This window comes from Drosophila ficusphila, unplaced genomic scaffold (assembly GCF_018152265.1).
Source record: "Drosophila ficusphila isolate 14025-0441.05 unplaced genomic scaffold, ASM1815226v1 contig_791, whole genome shotgun sequence".
Taxonomy (NCBI): domain Eukaryota; kingdom Metazoa; phylum Arthropoda; class Insecta; order Diptera; family Drosophilidae; genus Drosophila; species Drosophila ficusphila.
Window position 1 is genome coordinate 25,715,692 of NW_025064737.1, and position 14,378 is coordinate 25,730,069.

At 45.6% G+C, this 14,378-nt stretch overlaps 3 protein-coding genes across 4 annotated transcripts; 1 reads left to right on the top strand and 2 right to left on the bottom strand.

Moving 5' to 3' along the window:
• Positions 1–118: 118 nt before the first annotated feature.
• On the bottom strand, positions 119–2,970 carry LOC108099600 (chromosomal protein D1). 2 transcript variants are annotated; one of them, XM_017203217.2, is made up of 3 exons: positions 2,953–2,970; positions 1,958–2,585; positions 119–1,289 (listed from the first exon to the last, which is right to left on the bottom strand). In XM_017203217.2, the coding sequence occupies exons 2-3, from the start codon at positions 2,352–2,354 to the stop codon at positions 634–636; spliced, it is 1,053 nt and encodes a 350-aa protein (XP_017058706.1). In that variant the 5' UTR covers positions 2,355–2,585; positions 2,953–2,970; the 3' UTR covers positions 119–633. The 2 variants fall into 2 exon arrangements, with proteins under 2 accessions (XP_017058706.1, XP_017058705.1); XM_017203216.2 differs by lacking the exon at positions 2,953–2,970 and adding an exon at positions 2,708–2,809.
• Positions 2,971–3,416: 446 nt separating this feature from the next.
• Positions 3,417–8,446, bottom strand: LOC108099554 (phosphoinositide 3-kinase regulatory subunit 4). Its single transcript, XM_017203137.1, has 8 exons — positions 8,232–8,446; positions 7,987–8,173; positions 6,766–7,812; positions 5,689–6,699; positions 5,416–5,629; positions 4,457–5,090; positions 3,781–4,395; positions 3,417–3,720 (listed from the first exon to the last, which is right to left on the bottom strand). Exons 1-8 carry the CDS (start codon positions 8,327–8,329, stop codon positions 3,489–3,491), a joined length of 4,038 nt encoding a protein of 1,345 aa, XP_017058626.1. The 5' UTR covers positions 8,330–8,446; the 3' UTR covers positions 3,417–3,488.
• A 1,827-nt stretch (positions 8,447–10,273) lies between these two features.
• LOC108099534 lies at positions 10,274–14,243 on the top strand. Its single transcript, XM_017203106.2, has 5 exons — positions 10,274–11,128; positions 11,538–11,686; positions 12,661–12,940; positions 13,392–13,724; positions 14,011–14,243. The coding sequence occupies exons 1-5, from the start codon at positions 10,370–10,372 to the stop codon at positions 14,089–14,091; spliced, it is 1,602 nt and encodes a 533-aa protein (XP_017058595.1). The 5' UTR covers positions 10,274–10,369; the 3' UTR covers positions 14,092–14,243.
• Positions 14,244–14,378: the final 135 nt, after the last annotated feature.

A 14,378-nucleotide genomic window follows, 5' to 3' on the forward strand; every position in this document is an offset into this window, starting at 1 on the left:
GTTTGGTTTTTTTTTTCATATTTCTGGATATGAAAAATGAATGATCGTTTTCCCATTTCAGATTTCAAGTTTAAGCAAAGGACATCCAAATCCAACTACACCAATTAAAAATCAACCATTAAGGTCTAATGTTTATTTAAATTTGGAAACGATTGAATTAGCTGCAATCAACTCAAATTAAACTTATTACAATGAAATACAATCTTATTCCGCAAAAATGATGTGGCTTCTTTGGAACCTTTCCCAAAGAAAGACCTGCAGAGCTACTCTAATACATATACGTTATTTATTTGAAAGTTACCATCAAATAAAACAATAATTCCGAGCTTAAACGTCAATATACTGGAGTTCAGTGAACTGTATTCCGTTTTCCTAGCAATAATTCGGAAAATGTATTTAGTTAAAGTTTGTTAATTTGGGGAGGGGAAAGGTTCGCGAAAGTCCAGTAGGTCCTCTCCAGGGTTTTTACTTTTTTTCTTTTTTGTTGTTTTTTGTTTTGTTTGTATGGTCTTGTGTGTGCTCAAGGTTTCATTAGTTCTTATTTGCAGATAATGTTTTTCCCTTATTTTTTCAATGTTAATTTTTGTTGATTTTGTGTGGGGGATGTTGTGTGGTGGAAATGTTAATAGATTTTTAGGCTGCTACCGATTCGGAATCGTTATAGACATCCGAGACGTACTCCTCGTTGGCATCGTTGTCGCCATCGGAGTTCCATTTGAGGTCATCTCCTTTGGGTGGGGGTGATCCGTCAGCACGACGCTCCTCATCGTTCGACTCCTTCTTTGAGTTGTTCTCGGCCTGGTCGGTGGAATCGGCGTCATCTGCATCATCTTTGTTGACGACCTTCGGCGGGCGGCCACGGGGCTTAGGGGTTCCCTCCATGGGCGTCTTGCTGCCGCCGAGTGAAGGACGACCTCGCTTCTTTGGCGTCACTGCCGTCTTCTCCGGCGCATTGTGCACCTCGTCCGCGGAGCCCTCGTCGTCCAGATCGTCGCCGTTGTCCTCGGCCACCTGCTTCTCAACGGGAGCGGCATTGGCCTTTGGGCGACCGCGAGGACGACCGGTGGGCACATAGGCGGCGCGGGCCGCCTTGTTCTGTGGCGGACGACCGCGCTTCTTGGGCACCGCCGGCTCCGCATCGCCGTTCCACTCGCCCGAGGATCGCTTCTTCGGTCTTCCCAGGCCGCGACCAGAGCGCGATATGTTCAGATTGACTGCTCCGGTCGCAGGTCGGCCGACAGGGCGACGATCCTCATCGCTGCTGCCGTCATCGTCGTCGCTCTGCTCATCTGTAAGGATGATAAGAGGGTGAGGTAAGGAACAAGTTAAAAAATGTGGCCAGTGGTAAGAGAAAGTACATTCAAATAAGACAACTTTCAAATTTGTATTGCATACCTCAAGGCGCAGTTAAGTTATAAAACAAGTTCTATGACAAGGGAATTTCAGGACTATTTTTCCGACTATCTTTGGGAACGGTTAATCAACAAAATAGTAATTTTTTCCTTCACTTCGGAGTAAACACAGTTAATTTGTTTTCTAACAACGGTTTCTATTCCCGAAAAAGGTTTCAAACCATAAAATTGACGAGGTTTATAACTGTACTCTACCTGAAACATGTGCAACTCCCCAGGTAGCGTTGGGATAATGTGTAAAAACAAACAAAAGGAGCAATACTCAAATGACTGAATATCGGATATCCGCCGAGTTTCTAGATATTGCATACAAAGACATACAGAAGATAAAAATCTGAGGGGCCTTAGGAAAATTAGGTCATAGTAGGAAGTAATGGCTATTAATTCTTCAAGCAAGCTTTTTGTTTGTAAGATCGAATATCACCGGCACATGTAGTCAATTAAGTTTTAGAAAAACTTTAGTTTATAGTTGAGCAAAAATATCAAATTAATAAATTAAAGTTTTTGTACTCTGTAGAGGAAAAGCTAAAACGTTTTTGACTTGCCTTCATCCTCACTGCCGCTGGGTTGGTGCTTCTTGGGCCTGCCGGCCTTGCGTTTTTTGGCGGATCCTGGCGTCTTGACCACTTCCCCGCCGCCGCCGCCGCTGCTCCGCGGGCGTCCCCTGCCCTTTGGTGGCGAGGGGGAAACGGTGTTGTTCAGCTCCTCCTCGGAATTCTCCTCTTCCTCCTCATCCTCGTCGTCGTTGTTTTCGACTTTCGACGCCTTCGGCGGACGACCCCGCTGACCGCTTCCTCCGCCAACTGACGTATTAGCGCCCTTGTTCTTGGCGGGACGACCGCGCTTTTTGGCGCCGGCCGAAGCCACTGCAGCCGCTGGCGAGCCACCGCTATTGGCAGACTTTGGCGGTCGGCCACGCTTCTTTACCGCTACTTCCTCCATTACGGGACGCGATTAACTTAGCAAGCGAATAAAGAAAATCCCTGTTTCGTTTCCGTTTTCTGCGCCTTTTTCTTAGCGGCGTCCCTTTACTAACACACACAAACACCAACACCGACGCTTGCTAAAAATGCGCTCTCTCTCTCTTTAGCACGCACACAAACACACAATTCGCTCTCACTTATTTTCGCTTGTCTCCTCTTCTTCTTCGCTTTTTGTTTGCCGAAAATCGAGCTGGAAAAAATATATGAAGAAAAGCAAATTTACTAACCGTTTAAAATACGCAAAAATACGAAAAATTATTATGAAAAATTTGCAGAAAAACCCGAATTTTTTAAGAGCTGAAAAACGCTTACTTGCTTGGCCAACTTTTAATTGTAAAATAGGCGCACGCTACTAGTACAGTTTAGGTGGTAACAATCGATGGCACTATCGATGGCTGACCGTACTGAATCGAAACCTAGGTATGGAGCTCAGGTGAAAGCTAGCCGCGGCCCGAACCAGTGTGCTATCGGCAAGTAACCGATCGCAGATTTTAAAATGAATTCTTGAATTTTTATTTCAGGCAGTAAAGTATATTTAAAACTATACATATTCTTACCATAAGCTTGGAATCCTTAAACAAACCGATAATAAAATGTTCAAAAACCAGATATAATATAAAAACAGGTTTAAATTGTGTTTAAAATCCTGGCTTTTACAAATTTTTTTCTAATTATTTTGAAATATTAACATTGAAAAAACCAAATATAACCAGAACAAAAAATTGAAATCAGCTTTGGGAAATTCGGACTTGTTCGAAGGGGAAAAGAAGCTATCAAGTGAGCTTGTCCAAATGTGGAGTTACTACACTGGGCACCTAGCTTACTATGCTGAATAAATATTTCTCAAAAACAGAGAAAAGGGTTTGAGGGAGATTGTTTATAGAACTTGGGTTTCAGGGATACTGTTTTTTAGAATTTATAGCTGGTTGTTAAAATTTTGAAAATAAGAAATGCTATAGAGGTATGCTCAACTTCTTAAGAAGTATTAAACGATTGCCAAATGTTTAAAAGCAACAGTTAATCAAGAGGTTACACATATTGCAATTTATTAGGCTAATCACAGTTGAATAATTAAATACTATAAAGCGGGCGACTACTTCCACAGCTTGATGACACCGTCGCGCGATGCCGATGCTATGTAGATCTGACCCTTGTCCTTGCACATCAGCAGATCGGTGATGGCGTCGTGGTGACTCGCAGTGGGCATGTCCGGTCCGGAGCGCGGATTCTCCTCCGTGGAGGAGCGCAGCTGCTGGGAGTCACCCGTGCTGGCCATGGAAATGATTTGCTCCTCGATCACCTGGCTGCCATCGATTAAACGGGCACTGCAAAAATGATTAGAAACGGTATATATTGTTAAATATTTTTAAGTAGGTAAAATATACCTGTAGTTGAAGGCCACATCTGCCAGATTATCGTTGGCAGCAGGAACTTTGAGGGATGAGTTCTTCGGGTTGCTGATGTCCCAGTACCGGATGCGCTGGTCCGAGCTGCCAGTGAGAATAAAGGGCGAACCATCGACCACGCCACTGAGGATGCCACACGTGGTGGCCGGATCGCTAGGACTGGCGCTCGATAAGGCCGCCACCGGACTGGCCCACAAAACAGCCTGGCGCTGACCCGTTTCGATGTTCCACACGGACACCTCGTTGTTCGACTGCGAGGCGGAGATCAGATACGAAGGCTCCGTGGGATGGCAGGCCACCTTCCTTATCCACGAATCGGCGGGATGCTTGATTTCGGCGATGGGCAAACGGAACCGCAGGTCCCAGCAGATGTGTTTACCTCCGCTGGTTCCGGTGGCCAGCCAAGATCCCGTGGGATCCGCACAGATCGTGGTGATCACTCCGTGCCGCAGTTCGTTCTGCAATCGCCAGGCGCTGTGCTGCATCCGTGTGTCCCAGGCAACAATTCCTCCATAGAGCGTAGCGTAAACTATGACGCTTTGGGTGGCTTGATCGTAGGCATGCATGTCCACCACAGGCCCATCTTTATGATCACTATTCCAAAAAGCGTTAAATTAATACTTAGATGGTTTAAAATAGAATTCATCAAGCTTACTTCTGATCCAGTGCCTGCTGGAGCGTCATCTTGGCGGAGTTCCGATCAATCCGCATCATCAGCATGCTGCCATCCTTGCCGCCAACGGCCAGCGATTGTCCGCTATCACAGGCGGCCAGAGCGTAAATGGGCGTGTTGGCCGAGTAAACCTGCCTGGATTTATTCACCCCCTGGTTGCCGTTCAACTTGCTGCAGTCCCACAGCCGCACGGTTCCATCTATACTGCCGCTGGCGAAGAGCGAACCGTGGGGACGCAGGGGCGCCAGTTTGATCACCGATTCCGAATGCTCGTGCAGATGGGCCACCAGAGTTCCATTCATTCGCCAGCCAGGCGGATAGGGGGTCACCAGCTTGTCGTAACTACAGCGTTGCGAGATGGCCAGCACATTGTACCGACTCTTGATCTTGGCCGTCAGCGATTCGAGATCCTTGCGGCACTCGGAGGAGCGCTCCAGCCAGCAGTTTCTCTCCGGCATGGTGTATTCACCCAGCGAAGTGGCCGCGCTCACGGTGGCCGTTGGCACTCCGAGGACCACAGCTCCGGAGGCAGGACTTCCGGATAATCCGCCAGTACCCATTGGCGTGATAGCTGCATCCGATGCAGGCGACACCAATGGTGGACCCTCGCTAGATCCTGCAAGAAATGGCATCGAATAACATTTTAATACGGGTTGGATGAAACTTTAATAAAATGATATTTTAAACTAATTTATTAACTATTGTTATTTACAAGATCAATTTAAAGCCAAAAGCATAATAATCCTTTCTTAATTTGGAATGATATCATCGCATAAATTCCCACAATCCAGAACTAAAAATATCTAAAAAGGTATACAAGCGGTTACTCAAATATTCGGATGCAAACAAAAACAAAAGCAAATGGGTTTTAAACAATACTGCAAACACTTAAATACACAATCCAATGAACATGAAACCCAAAAAATAGAGTTAAAACTCACGGTTCTCCAGGGGCATTTTGGTGGCCTTGTCCGCCAGCGGATATTCATGGCAACCGACTTGCTTGCGACTGACCACGATGCGTCCATTGCCAGAGGCGGTGTCGTCCAGATCCTGAAGAGACTTGTGCTTCATGGAAATGAGGAATGGATTCATGGCCAGCAGCTGCGTTTCAATGAGATCGGTCAGTCCCTCAGAGCTAAGACGCCTGAAAAGCTGCAAATGAATGTTATTAAATGTTGAATCTATACAAAACTTTAAGCACAATTACTCACATTCCTGAGGGTCTGTCCCATTTCCTCGTACTGCGGCAGAGAGCCTTGTCTAGTCTGACTACGCACCCTCGATCGATCCTCCAGCGCCTTGAGGAAGTGATGAATGTCCTGGAAGCGCAGCACGCTGTCGAAGATCTGCCGAGGCACCGGCGGATGAACGCAGTCCAAAAGGATGTGTGGCTTCTCCACCTGGATGAGTGGCGCCTTGAGGAAAGCACCAATCGCCGGCATTATCTTGCATTGCACATCGATGGCGCTGAGATTGCGGGCAGTCGTGGCTATCATGCCACAGATTTCGTGCCGAACCCACAGATTGGGATGGCACAAATAGCAGGCCGTCTCCTGGACAATTTCCGTCACAGCTGGCTTCTTGATGTGACCCAATTCAATCAGAATGGTCACAGCACGAATGGCCTTTGCGATGACGAACTCCTCGCGATCCGTGAATCCTTGTTGCAGGAGAGGCACCAATATATCCGACGCCTGCCAGCCCACATAGCCAGCCACTCCAGCGATGTTGTCATAGAAGGCTCCCCTCAAGTTCTTGTCCTCGTCGTTCAGGAAGGTCATGATGTGCGAGAGTATCACGTCGTTGGCCTTTTCCTTGCCGAAGAAGGCGCACAGATCGCAGATGCCCGACTCCATCAGCGTTTGCTTGACCACCGGTTGCGAATCCGTCAGCAGACTGAGTACCGCCTGTCTCACAATGTCATGGAGTGCATTCAACTCTGCTTCATAGCGTGGGGTGGGCATCTCGTTCGGAGCATTTCTTTGGGTCTCCTCCAGAAAGTAGACAGCGCTCTTGGCCAAAGCAGCAATATTTCGGGCAAAGGCCACGCGTACGATTACGGCACTCGTTTCGCTGGCCAAGTCCGTGATGGAGGGCAGGATGTACTCAGGAAATACGTTGGCATCGCTGCGCGGAATGTCCTTCACCATGCCCAGACAGGCAGTCAACGTTTCAATGGCCTGAACTTGCACCTTGGCTGGAGATTTCTGGGCCAGATGGAGCTGTAATTAAAGTGAGGAATAAATATCTTAGGATGTGAAATGCTAATCACTGATATAATTACTCACAATATAGGGCAATATGCGATCCAAGATGGTCTCCGATGTTGTGTACTTCGACAGTTTCTGCAGAAGCTCCAAGGCTGCAATCTTGGTGTTCGACTGCTTGAGACCTCGAATGCAGGAAGTGACCACGGTGATAATTAGAATCAGACCATCGTGCTCCGGTGGCAATCGCGCACAGAGCGTGGGATCCTTTTTCTCTTGCTCGCCATCTTTAACCTCCTCCTCGGGAGTCAAGTCTTGCGCCTGTGTCAGCACCTTAATGCAATGGCCAATGTCTTTATGTAAACACTGGATCTTGTCGTCCGGCGACATAATGGGCGTTGAGCTGAACATCTGAAGGTAAGACTGCAGGAAGGAGTAGAAGTATTCGGGAAACAGCTGGCCGCGCTCCTGATCCAAGTAGTCCTCGGCGCTCTTTCGGTTCATCGAGTGGATATCGATCATGGAAGCCAGCAAATGGCGCAGCCTTTCGTTTTCAATGCCGGCTAGATGCTTCTCCACCAGATCTCGCTCTCCTCGCCTGTAAGCCAGCAGCTGGGAGAGTTCAAAGGGCGCAGTGCCCTCCGTCCAGAGTTCCAGCAAGGCACAGCCCGCTGAAAAGATGTCCATGGCTGGCAGCAATGTATTTCCAGCATAGCTGGGCGCCAGGCGAATGATGGAATCGGTATGGATTACCGACATATTGCCATTTCCACCGTCGTCATCCGAGGCCAGGGTTTTAACGAATCTTTCCGGAGCTATGTAGCAGGTTCGCCTTCTACTTGTATCAAAGAAATACGTATAGTCCGCTGGATTGTCCTCCGGCAAATACGTGGGCTTGAAGGAGGCGAAGTCAGAGAGCAAGATCCAGTTCCAGGAGGTGATCAGAATGTTCTCCAGCTTGATGTCTCCGTGGCAGATCTTTTGTTTGTGGCACTGATTCAGGGCGCAAAGGATCTGGAACGTTATCCACTTTTTCTCTAGCACTGTGAGAAAGGGGCGTGTTGAAACGCGATCGTAGAGACTGTGTTTTACATACTCCCGCATTATGTAGGCTGCTTTGTCAATGAGCTGGAAATAGAGGATTATTAATATTTGACTGACATGCATGACTCATTTTATATAAAGATAAGCCAAATTAGTCTATAAAAAGCAATAGATTTTGTTGTAAAATAGGATACATAACTTGAAATACATATAGTTAATCAAAATCAATTTCATTCAAACAGAGCCTAGCAAACAAACCTCAACCCGTTGAAAGGGTAAACAGTTGACTGCATTTGCCAGCGACAGGGTTTTCTTTATGCCCTCCAGTCGCTCCTTGTGATCCTCCAGAGGCAAAGTGGGATCATGTTTTACAAACACCTTGACCACTATCTGACCCTCATCCGTTTTCGCCTTGGCCACTTTAAAGAAGCGAGTACTGCCCATGCTGTGAAAAATTCGTGGGTGTCAATTATTTTCCTATGAAAATCTTCCTTTTCTCTCACTTGGAACTGAAGGTGATTTCGGATCCAAACTGGCCGGAAAAGTAATGCTCCACAGCGTAGATTTGCGAAGGGGCAATGCCCACCAGTTGATTGCCCATCCTGTTTGCAAATGCACTTCCCAGTGCCCGCAGTTATAGTTTATTTTATTAATTTCTTCAACAATAACAAGAAAACGAAGTGTTCGTCTTTTCTGCGCAGCTTAACAGCTGGTGCGTTAGAGGTGACCACGCAATGGGTAATCGGTGTTATCGGAAGATACACTGATCAAAATTTGGTCACGATTGTAAGCAACTTAAAAAAAATTTACAGCGAAAATGTTATCTAGTAATCATAAAAAGTTTATTATTATTACATTAATGCATATAAGAAACCAATATCTTTTTAAAATCTTAAAACTATCGATAAGACAGATAACTATGTTAAACCCAGCCATTCAAAAGAACCGCGAGTTTTTAAATGCCCAAGTAACATTTTTCTCATGTTTAAAAGCAGTAAAAAGTGAATGGACTGTTAAAATTCGTATTCAGATGGGATTCCATAATTTAACTATAAATTCCATATTGAGTTTTTATTATGCTAATAGCTGATATGTAGGGAAAGGTCAGCTGGTCGGGATTAAAGGTAAAGAAAGTAGAGAACAAGAAAAAACTATACACCTCTTTAGCTTCGCATGCCGGACCGATTTAACTGATTATAAATTTATGTATCTGGCACACTGCAATCCATTTCTTGAATAAATTCGAAATGGGCCATGACGACAAGAACGCGAACCCACAAAACAGTTTAAATGACAAATGTGCCGTGTGCCAAGCATTCAATTGGTTCGCTTTAGAAGTTGGAATTATTGGAAAACTTTAAACAGGACATTAAGGATACCCTTTGTTAAACAATAAAAGTGAAAACTCATTAGAGTAGGCGTTGGATTATAAATTGAATCAATTTTAGAGTGAACAAAATTTGTTAATAGAAATGGGAGTTTTAAATTTATACAAAATCATTGAAAACAATATTGTACGTTTACTTGAAAACAAAGACAAACACAAAAATAAACAAATGTTTTCATAAATTTGACAATGTTTTAAATAAATTAATATTTACAATTTCCAAGATCTTTTCTGTTGTTCAAGTTTGTAAAGTGGACAACAGCTTTAACATTCTTGGCATACCCAGTAAAAGCGCTGCAAATGGCTTGTTGATACTCGTATTTACATAAAATGACCAAACAGGCGGCATTAACGAAAACGTTGGCTCCGAATCTGGCTTCCAATGTCCACCAACCAGCATTTCCATTCCGAGAAGAGAACTTTCAAAGCGGACGGTCGTGTGTAAAAAGAAAGTAGGTGGGTAGGTAGGAAACATAAACAAAGTGCCAGGCCAGAACACAGAAAAAAAGACCAAGAACTTGATGTTAACTTGGCTGAATTCGTTATGCCAAGGTTCCAAAGTCTCTAAATGATTCAAGTGCTTCAAAGCAAAATACTTTCCTCTCCGAATCTTGTTATCTTAGTATAAACGATTTTAAAATCAGATATACATATATATTTAAATTAAAATTGGTAGTACTACATATGTAAACCATTCGGAGCTCTGAACATCAAGTACTGAATTGTTTTTTTTTTCTGTGGAAAGCCAAGCGGTTCTACTCTTTCCCCGCTGTCTCTTTCTGCCTCGTTTAAGCGGTTCTACTCTTTCTCCGCTGTCTCTTTCTGTCTCGTTTATTTCTGGAGACGGCAAACCTGACGTGTACAAAGCGCAGGCGTAAAGAATTCCACCGGAGAGTCTTCGCAGAAGCAGAAGCAGGTGAGAGAAATGGAGATCGGAAGGATTGAGAGAGAGAGAGAGAGAGCCAGGTGGCAACGGCAACATGTTCGAAGGCCCCCGGAAGAATCGGTGGCTTAAGAAGTGTTACAAACTGGCGCAGAGTCGCAGAAGAAAGAAAGTTTTCGGCCGAGCTGGTTGCTCTCCGATCCGATCTCCGATCTTAGTAGTATATCTTTGTAGATATATACACATAACCATACCAATAACCATACCGTGTGCTCAGTGGAGCGTCGTCCGCGTTTTGTGGCTGCGTCGCTTAATTGGCCCAAAAGTATCTCAAGTGTGTGATTGTGAAAGTTCCTGAGCAAGAATAGATAATGTACGTGCGACGAGCTCTGCTCCTGGCCTGCTTGCTGTGCCTCCATCCTCTGAGTCCCTCGTTGGCCGAGGAGGATGAATCCAATCCGCTGCTGGACATGGCCTCCATGTTCTTCCAGGAGGCGCTGTCCAACCAGAACGGTGGCAACAACGGTGGAGGTGGTGGCGGCGGCGGAGGCGCTGGGCTGGCGGGCGTGGCCTCGCTCCTGGGCACCTTCATGCAGGCCAACGGAAAGGCCGGAGGAGCAGGTGGCGGCGGCGGAGCAATGCAGATCCTCTCGGGCCTGGGCAGTCTCCTGTCCAAGAACGGCGGTCAGGGCGGTGGCTTCGATCCCTCCATCATCGGCAATGTCCTGGAGATGTTCACCCAGGGCGACGATGAGGAGAGCACCCCCAATCAAAAGCGCAGCAGTGGCGGTGGTTCCGAGTCGGGAATCGGTCTTGATACCATCCTCCAAGTGGCTTCGGCCTTCATGAACAACCAGGGCAGCGATAAAAGCTCCCATCACCACCAGAAACGGTCGGCTGGCGAGGAACCCGAAGGCGACAATGGGCTGATGAACCTCCTGCCCCTGGTGATGCAGGCGGTCAGCTCCTTCGCCGGTCCCGAGGGCCAGAGCACCCAGGAGAAGCACAAGAGCCACGCCTGGGTGCTGCCCCCCTTCCTGGAGCACATCCACGTGCTGTGGGACCACTTCTCCAACTCCGAACTGGCCGATGCCCTCTACGAGAAGTCCGGAGTCAACAAGATCATGAAGGTGGATCTCTAAATAACATTGATGTAGATTTAGGAAGTCTCTTTTAGGAATTATGTTGATCTTATTTTTTTGGGTTTTCATAAAGGTTTTTTTTACAAGATAAAAATATACTTAAAATTACTTAACAGAAGTTAAATTGAAAATTAAAGTGAAAAAATGAATTAAAAAGATTTTCGGATATGTAGTTTACCCATGCTCAGAATAATACTAACTTACTATTTGGTAGTATTACAATTCTCCCGCCTTTTAGAAATTAAAGATTATTAAAACCCTACCAATTTATTTGATTCCGTTATAAATCCTTCAGGTTCTAATCTTATTTTAAGATATCTTTTTCTATTTCATTCTAGTTTTATTGAAATCCTTACCTAATTACATTTACTAATAATAATCTAATCTCGAATTCCAGGGCTTCAAGGGCAGCGATGGCAAGCTGGACTACGACAAGCTGTTTGAGTCGCTGAACAACCAATCCTTCCGCCGGAGGTGGATCAAGTCGGCGACACTCTACCTGGCCGACTGGGCCAGCTACCTGGCCAATCCCGATGTTTATCTCAGGTGAGCTCTTAAGTTCTTGGCCGGCTTACGTGGCTCAGAGCCGCAAAGCGTGTTAATTGCGGATCACCGGATCACGTTCTGCTCTGCAACGGTCCTAATGCAGTTAGCACCTGGGCGCGATTCTTGGAGCAGGTCCAACTCCCAATTCGATGGCCACTCCGATTCCCAAACAGCTGCTCTCCACTCCAGCTTACCAGTGCTAACCAAAGCATTTCCCGTTAGCGACAACCCGTTTGCCATCGAGCATGTTCGATGCGGCTACCTTTGACCCACTTTTTTCGGCGCTGGTGCTTTTAGAACGTGCCTGCTAATCCAACTGGTCAACACTCCATTCTGAAGTCGCAAGTTCCAAGTGCCAAGTGCCAAGTCCAGGCTCTGATACAGTTATAGTTGATATGCAGAAGATATGTACAGAAGTCAACGGCATCGTTAAAACAAACAAATAAACAAAGCGGGCCAAAACCGGTTGCCACTTCGGCCGGGGGAAAATGGCTTGAGAAGGCTTGGTACACTGGTCCGAATAATTAATTGCTTTTATCCGAATATAAATACAATTTCGCCATTAAATAATACAAACATAATACATAAACCTTTAGAAAAAGGAGATAAAAGTTGAAAGGTACTAACTTGATTTTAAGCAATTTATTGAATAAAAACTACCAAGTCCGTTCTCATATTCTTCAGCTTGAGTACTTTATATTAATTTCTCGAAGTGCACAACTCGGAATCAGACATTTTTGCATGGCTCCAAAGTGGGTCAGCCTTCTCAGACCTCTTGGTCTTCTATTTTGTCTATTTTTCGTTGCTCCATCATTGGACGGCAACAACAATGGCAACAACACCAGTGAACAACTTCCACTTTCTAGCGACCCTTTCACTCGACTCGCTGCTGCGTCATCGAAACTCATCAATTGTCCGCCTTTTGACCACTTTTCTTCTACACCACTCACACATATATATACACACACACACAGGTACTTCCAGACGGCTCAGATCATGTTTAACGGGCTGCTGAAGTCTCAAGGTTACCCCAAGCAGACCCACTTCGATCCGTCGCGACCCGGCGAGACCATCTCCAACCTGCTGGACCATGTGGCCAAGCACCATCTGAACGTGAAGATCGATTCGCGGCAGTACGTCAAGCCGGCGGTGGGCTACGCCAAGGAGCTACTGAAACTGGGCCAGGCACGCGGACTGCTGCAGTTCAACGCCACCGAGATCAGCGACAAGCTAACGGACACGCTCAACCTGGAGGTAAGCAGATTCTCCGATCTCCGATCTGGGAACTGGGAACTGGGTTACCCGCCCGGTAATTGCAGCTCTTTATCTGCCGATAGGAAATAGCTAAGGTGAAATGGAATACGACTAATTAAAAGAGCAGTTCTAGGAATCAGCAGGTTTAATTTACTAAACTGATCTCCCATTTGTAATGATGTTAGAACTTTATGAAGCTAACGAGTAAACATGAGTGAGAAGAACATTGTTTAAAGAAATTTATTAAATTCCAATACCTATCTTCCATTCTATTTATATTTTGTATTGCTATTACCAACTGTGTACTATCTATGCTATTAAACAATGCTTTTGTTATCATGACTTAACCTTAGTATCTCCCAAATCTTAAATGCTAAGCTGTGAGCAAATTAGACTAATTACACCAATGTTTTCTCCCCTTTTCCGCGACATTGGACCCATTGGCGAGCAGGTTATTGAACCGGTGCTGAAAGTCCACCGCGCCTACAGATACATCTCGAAGTCGCCGCAGTGCGATCGCTACGTGCTCTGCCAGCTGAATGCAGCCGCTCTGGAGCAGCAGGAGAAGCAGAGGCAGCACGACCAGTACCAGCAGCACCACCAGCCGAAGCAGCACCAGCAGCACCACCAGAATCGTCAGACATCGGCCTCCGGTTTAATTGCCGGAGTCAGTCCGAAAATCGTCAAGATCGGCAGCATGGGTGCCGCGATCTTCATTAGCACGGAAACCGGTACGCCGTTCTGGACGCTATTCGGTGTGATCAATGCGCCATACAATTGCGAGGTGAGTAGCGGCCACACAGGTGCACTTAAAGAAAAAGATTTCGATTTAAGAGCTACAAAAAATACACTTGTTTTAGGCAGAAAACTCAAGCGATTTGAAATTGCCTTAAGGGGCTTACCAACGTCATTTTCTAATCGGTACTTCATCTTAGTTACTTAATGGAAATAGGTTGTTTTTAATCAATTCTAAAACAACTTCGATCTAATTACAAAATATTTTCTTCTCTGTATTCATTTTTTTCCAACGCTTTCTAACCGCTATTTCTGCGAATGCCCGCCGACAACAGGCCAAATACCCAGTCGACTGCAATGGTTTCCACGAGGGCGAGGCCAAGGTGACCACCGAATACATCCACAACGAGTTGTAGTTGCCCCAATCCAGGTGCGGATCGAGTTCGGGATCCGGAGGAGAAGGAGAAGGGGAAGTTAAAGGCTCATTAAGACGATTTAGCTGTAATTGAGATAAAGATTTCGTGTGTATATAGTATTACGGATTGAAATACATTTAAATTTAAACTAACCTATTTAGTGATCATAGATAGTGAAAGCTTTTATTGTATAAACATTGGGGCACTACGTTTCATAAACAAATAAACACTAAAAAATCGGTTATGGAAAAACCGTACCTTACAAACTGGAACTCATATGGGTCATA

Bases quoted from the DNA above. Each gene is read 5' to 3' on its own strand.
- LOC108099554 (XM_017203137.1), bottom strand. From the start codon at position 8,329: ATGGGCAATCAACTGGTGGGCATTGCCCCTTCGCAAATCTACGCTGTG. The intron at 8,174-8,231 runs GTGAGAGAAAAG...AATTTTTCACAG, and splicing joins GAAATCACCTTCAGTTCCAA to CATGGGCAGTACTCGCTTCT. The intron at 7,813-7,986 runs GTTTGTTTGCTA...CTCTATTTCCAG, and splicing joins TACCCTTTCAACGGGTTGAG to CTCATTGACAAAGCAGCCTA.
- LOC108099600 (XM_017203217.2), bottom strand. From the start codon at position 2,354: ATGGAGGAAGTAGCGGTAAAGAAGCGTGGCCGACCGCCAAAGTCTGCC. The intron at 1,290-1,957 runs GCAAGTCAAAAA...TCATCCTTACAG, and splicing joins CAGCGGCAGTGAGGATGAAG to ATGAGCAGAGCGACGACGAT.
- LOC108099534 (XM_017203106.2), top strand. From the start codon at position 10,370: ATGTACGTGCGACGAGCTCTGCTCCTGGCCTGCTTGCTGTGCCTCCAT. The intron at 11,687-12,660 runs GTGAGCTCTTAA...ACACACACACAG, and splicing joins AATCCCGATGTTTATCTCAG to GTACTTCCAGACGGCTCAGA. The intron at 12,941-13,391 runs GTAAGCAGATTC...ATTGGCGAGCAG, and splicing joins CGGACACGCTCAACCTGGAG to GTTATTGAACCGGTGCTGAA.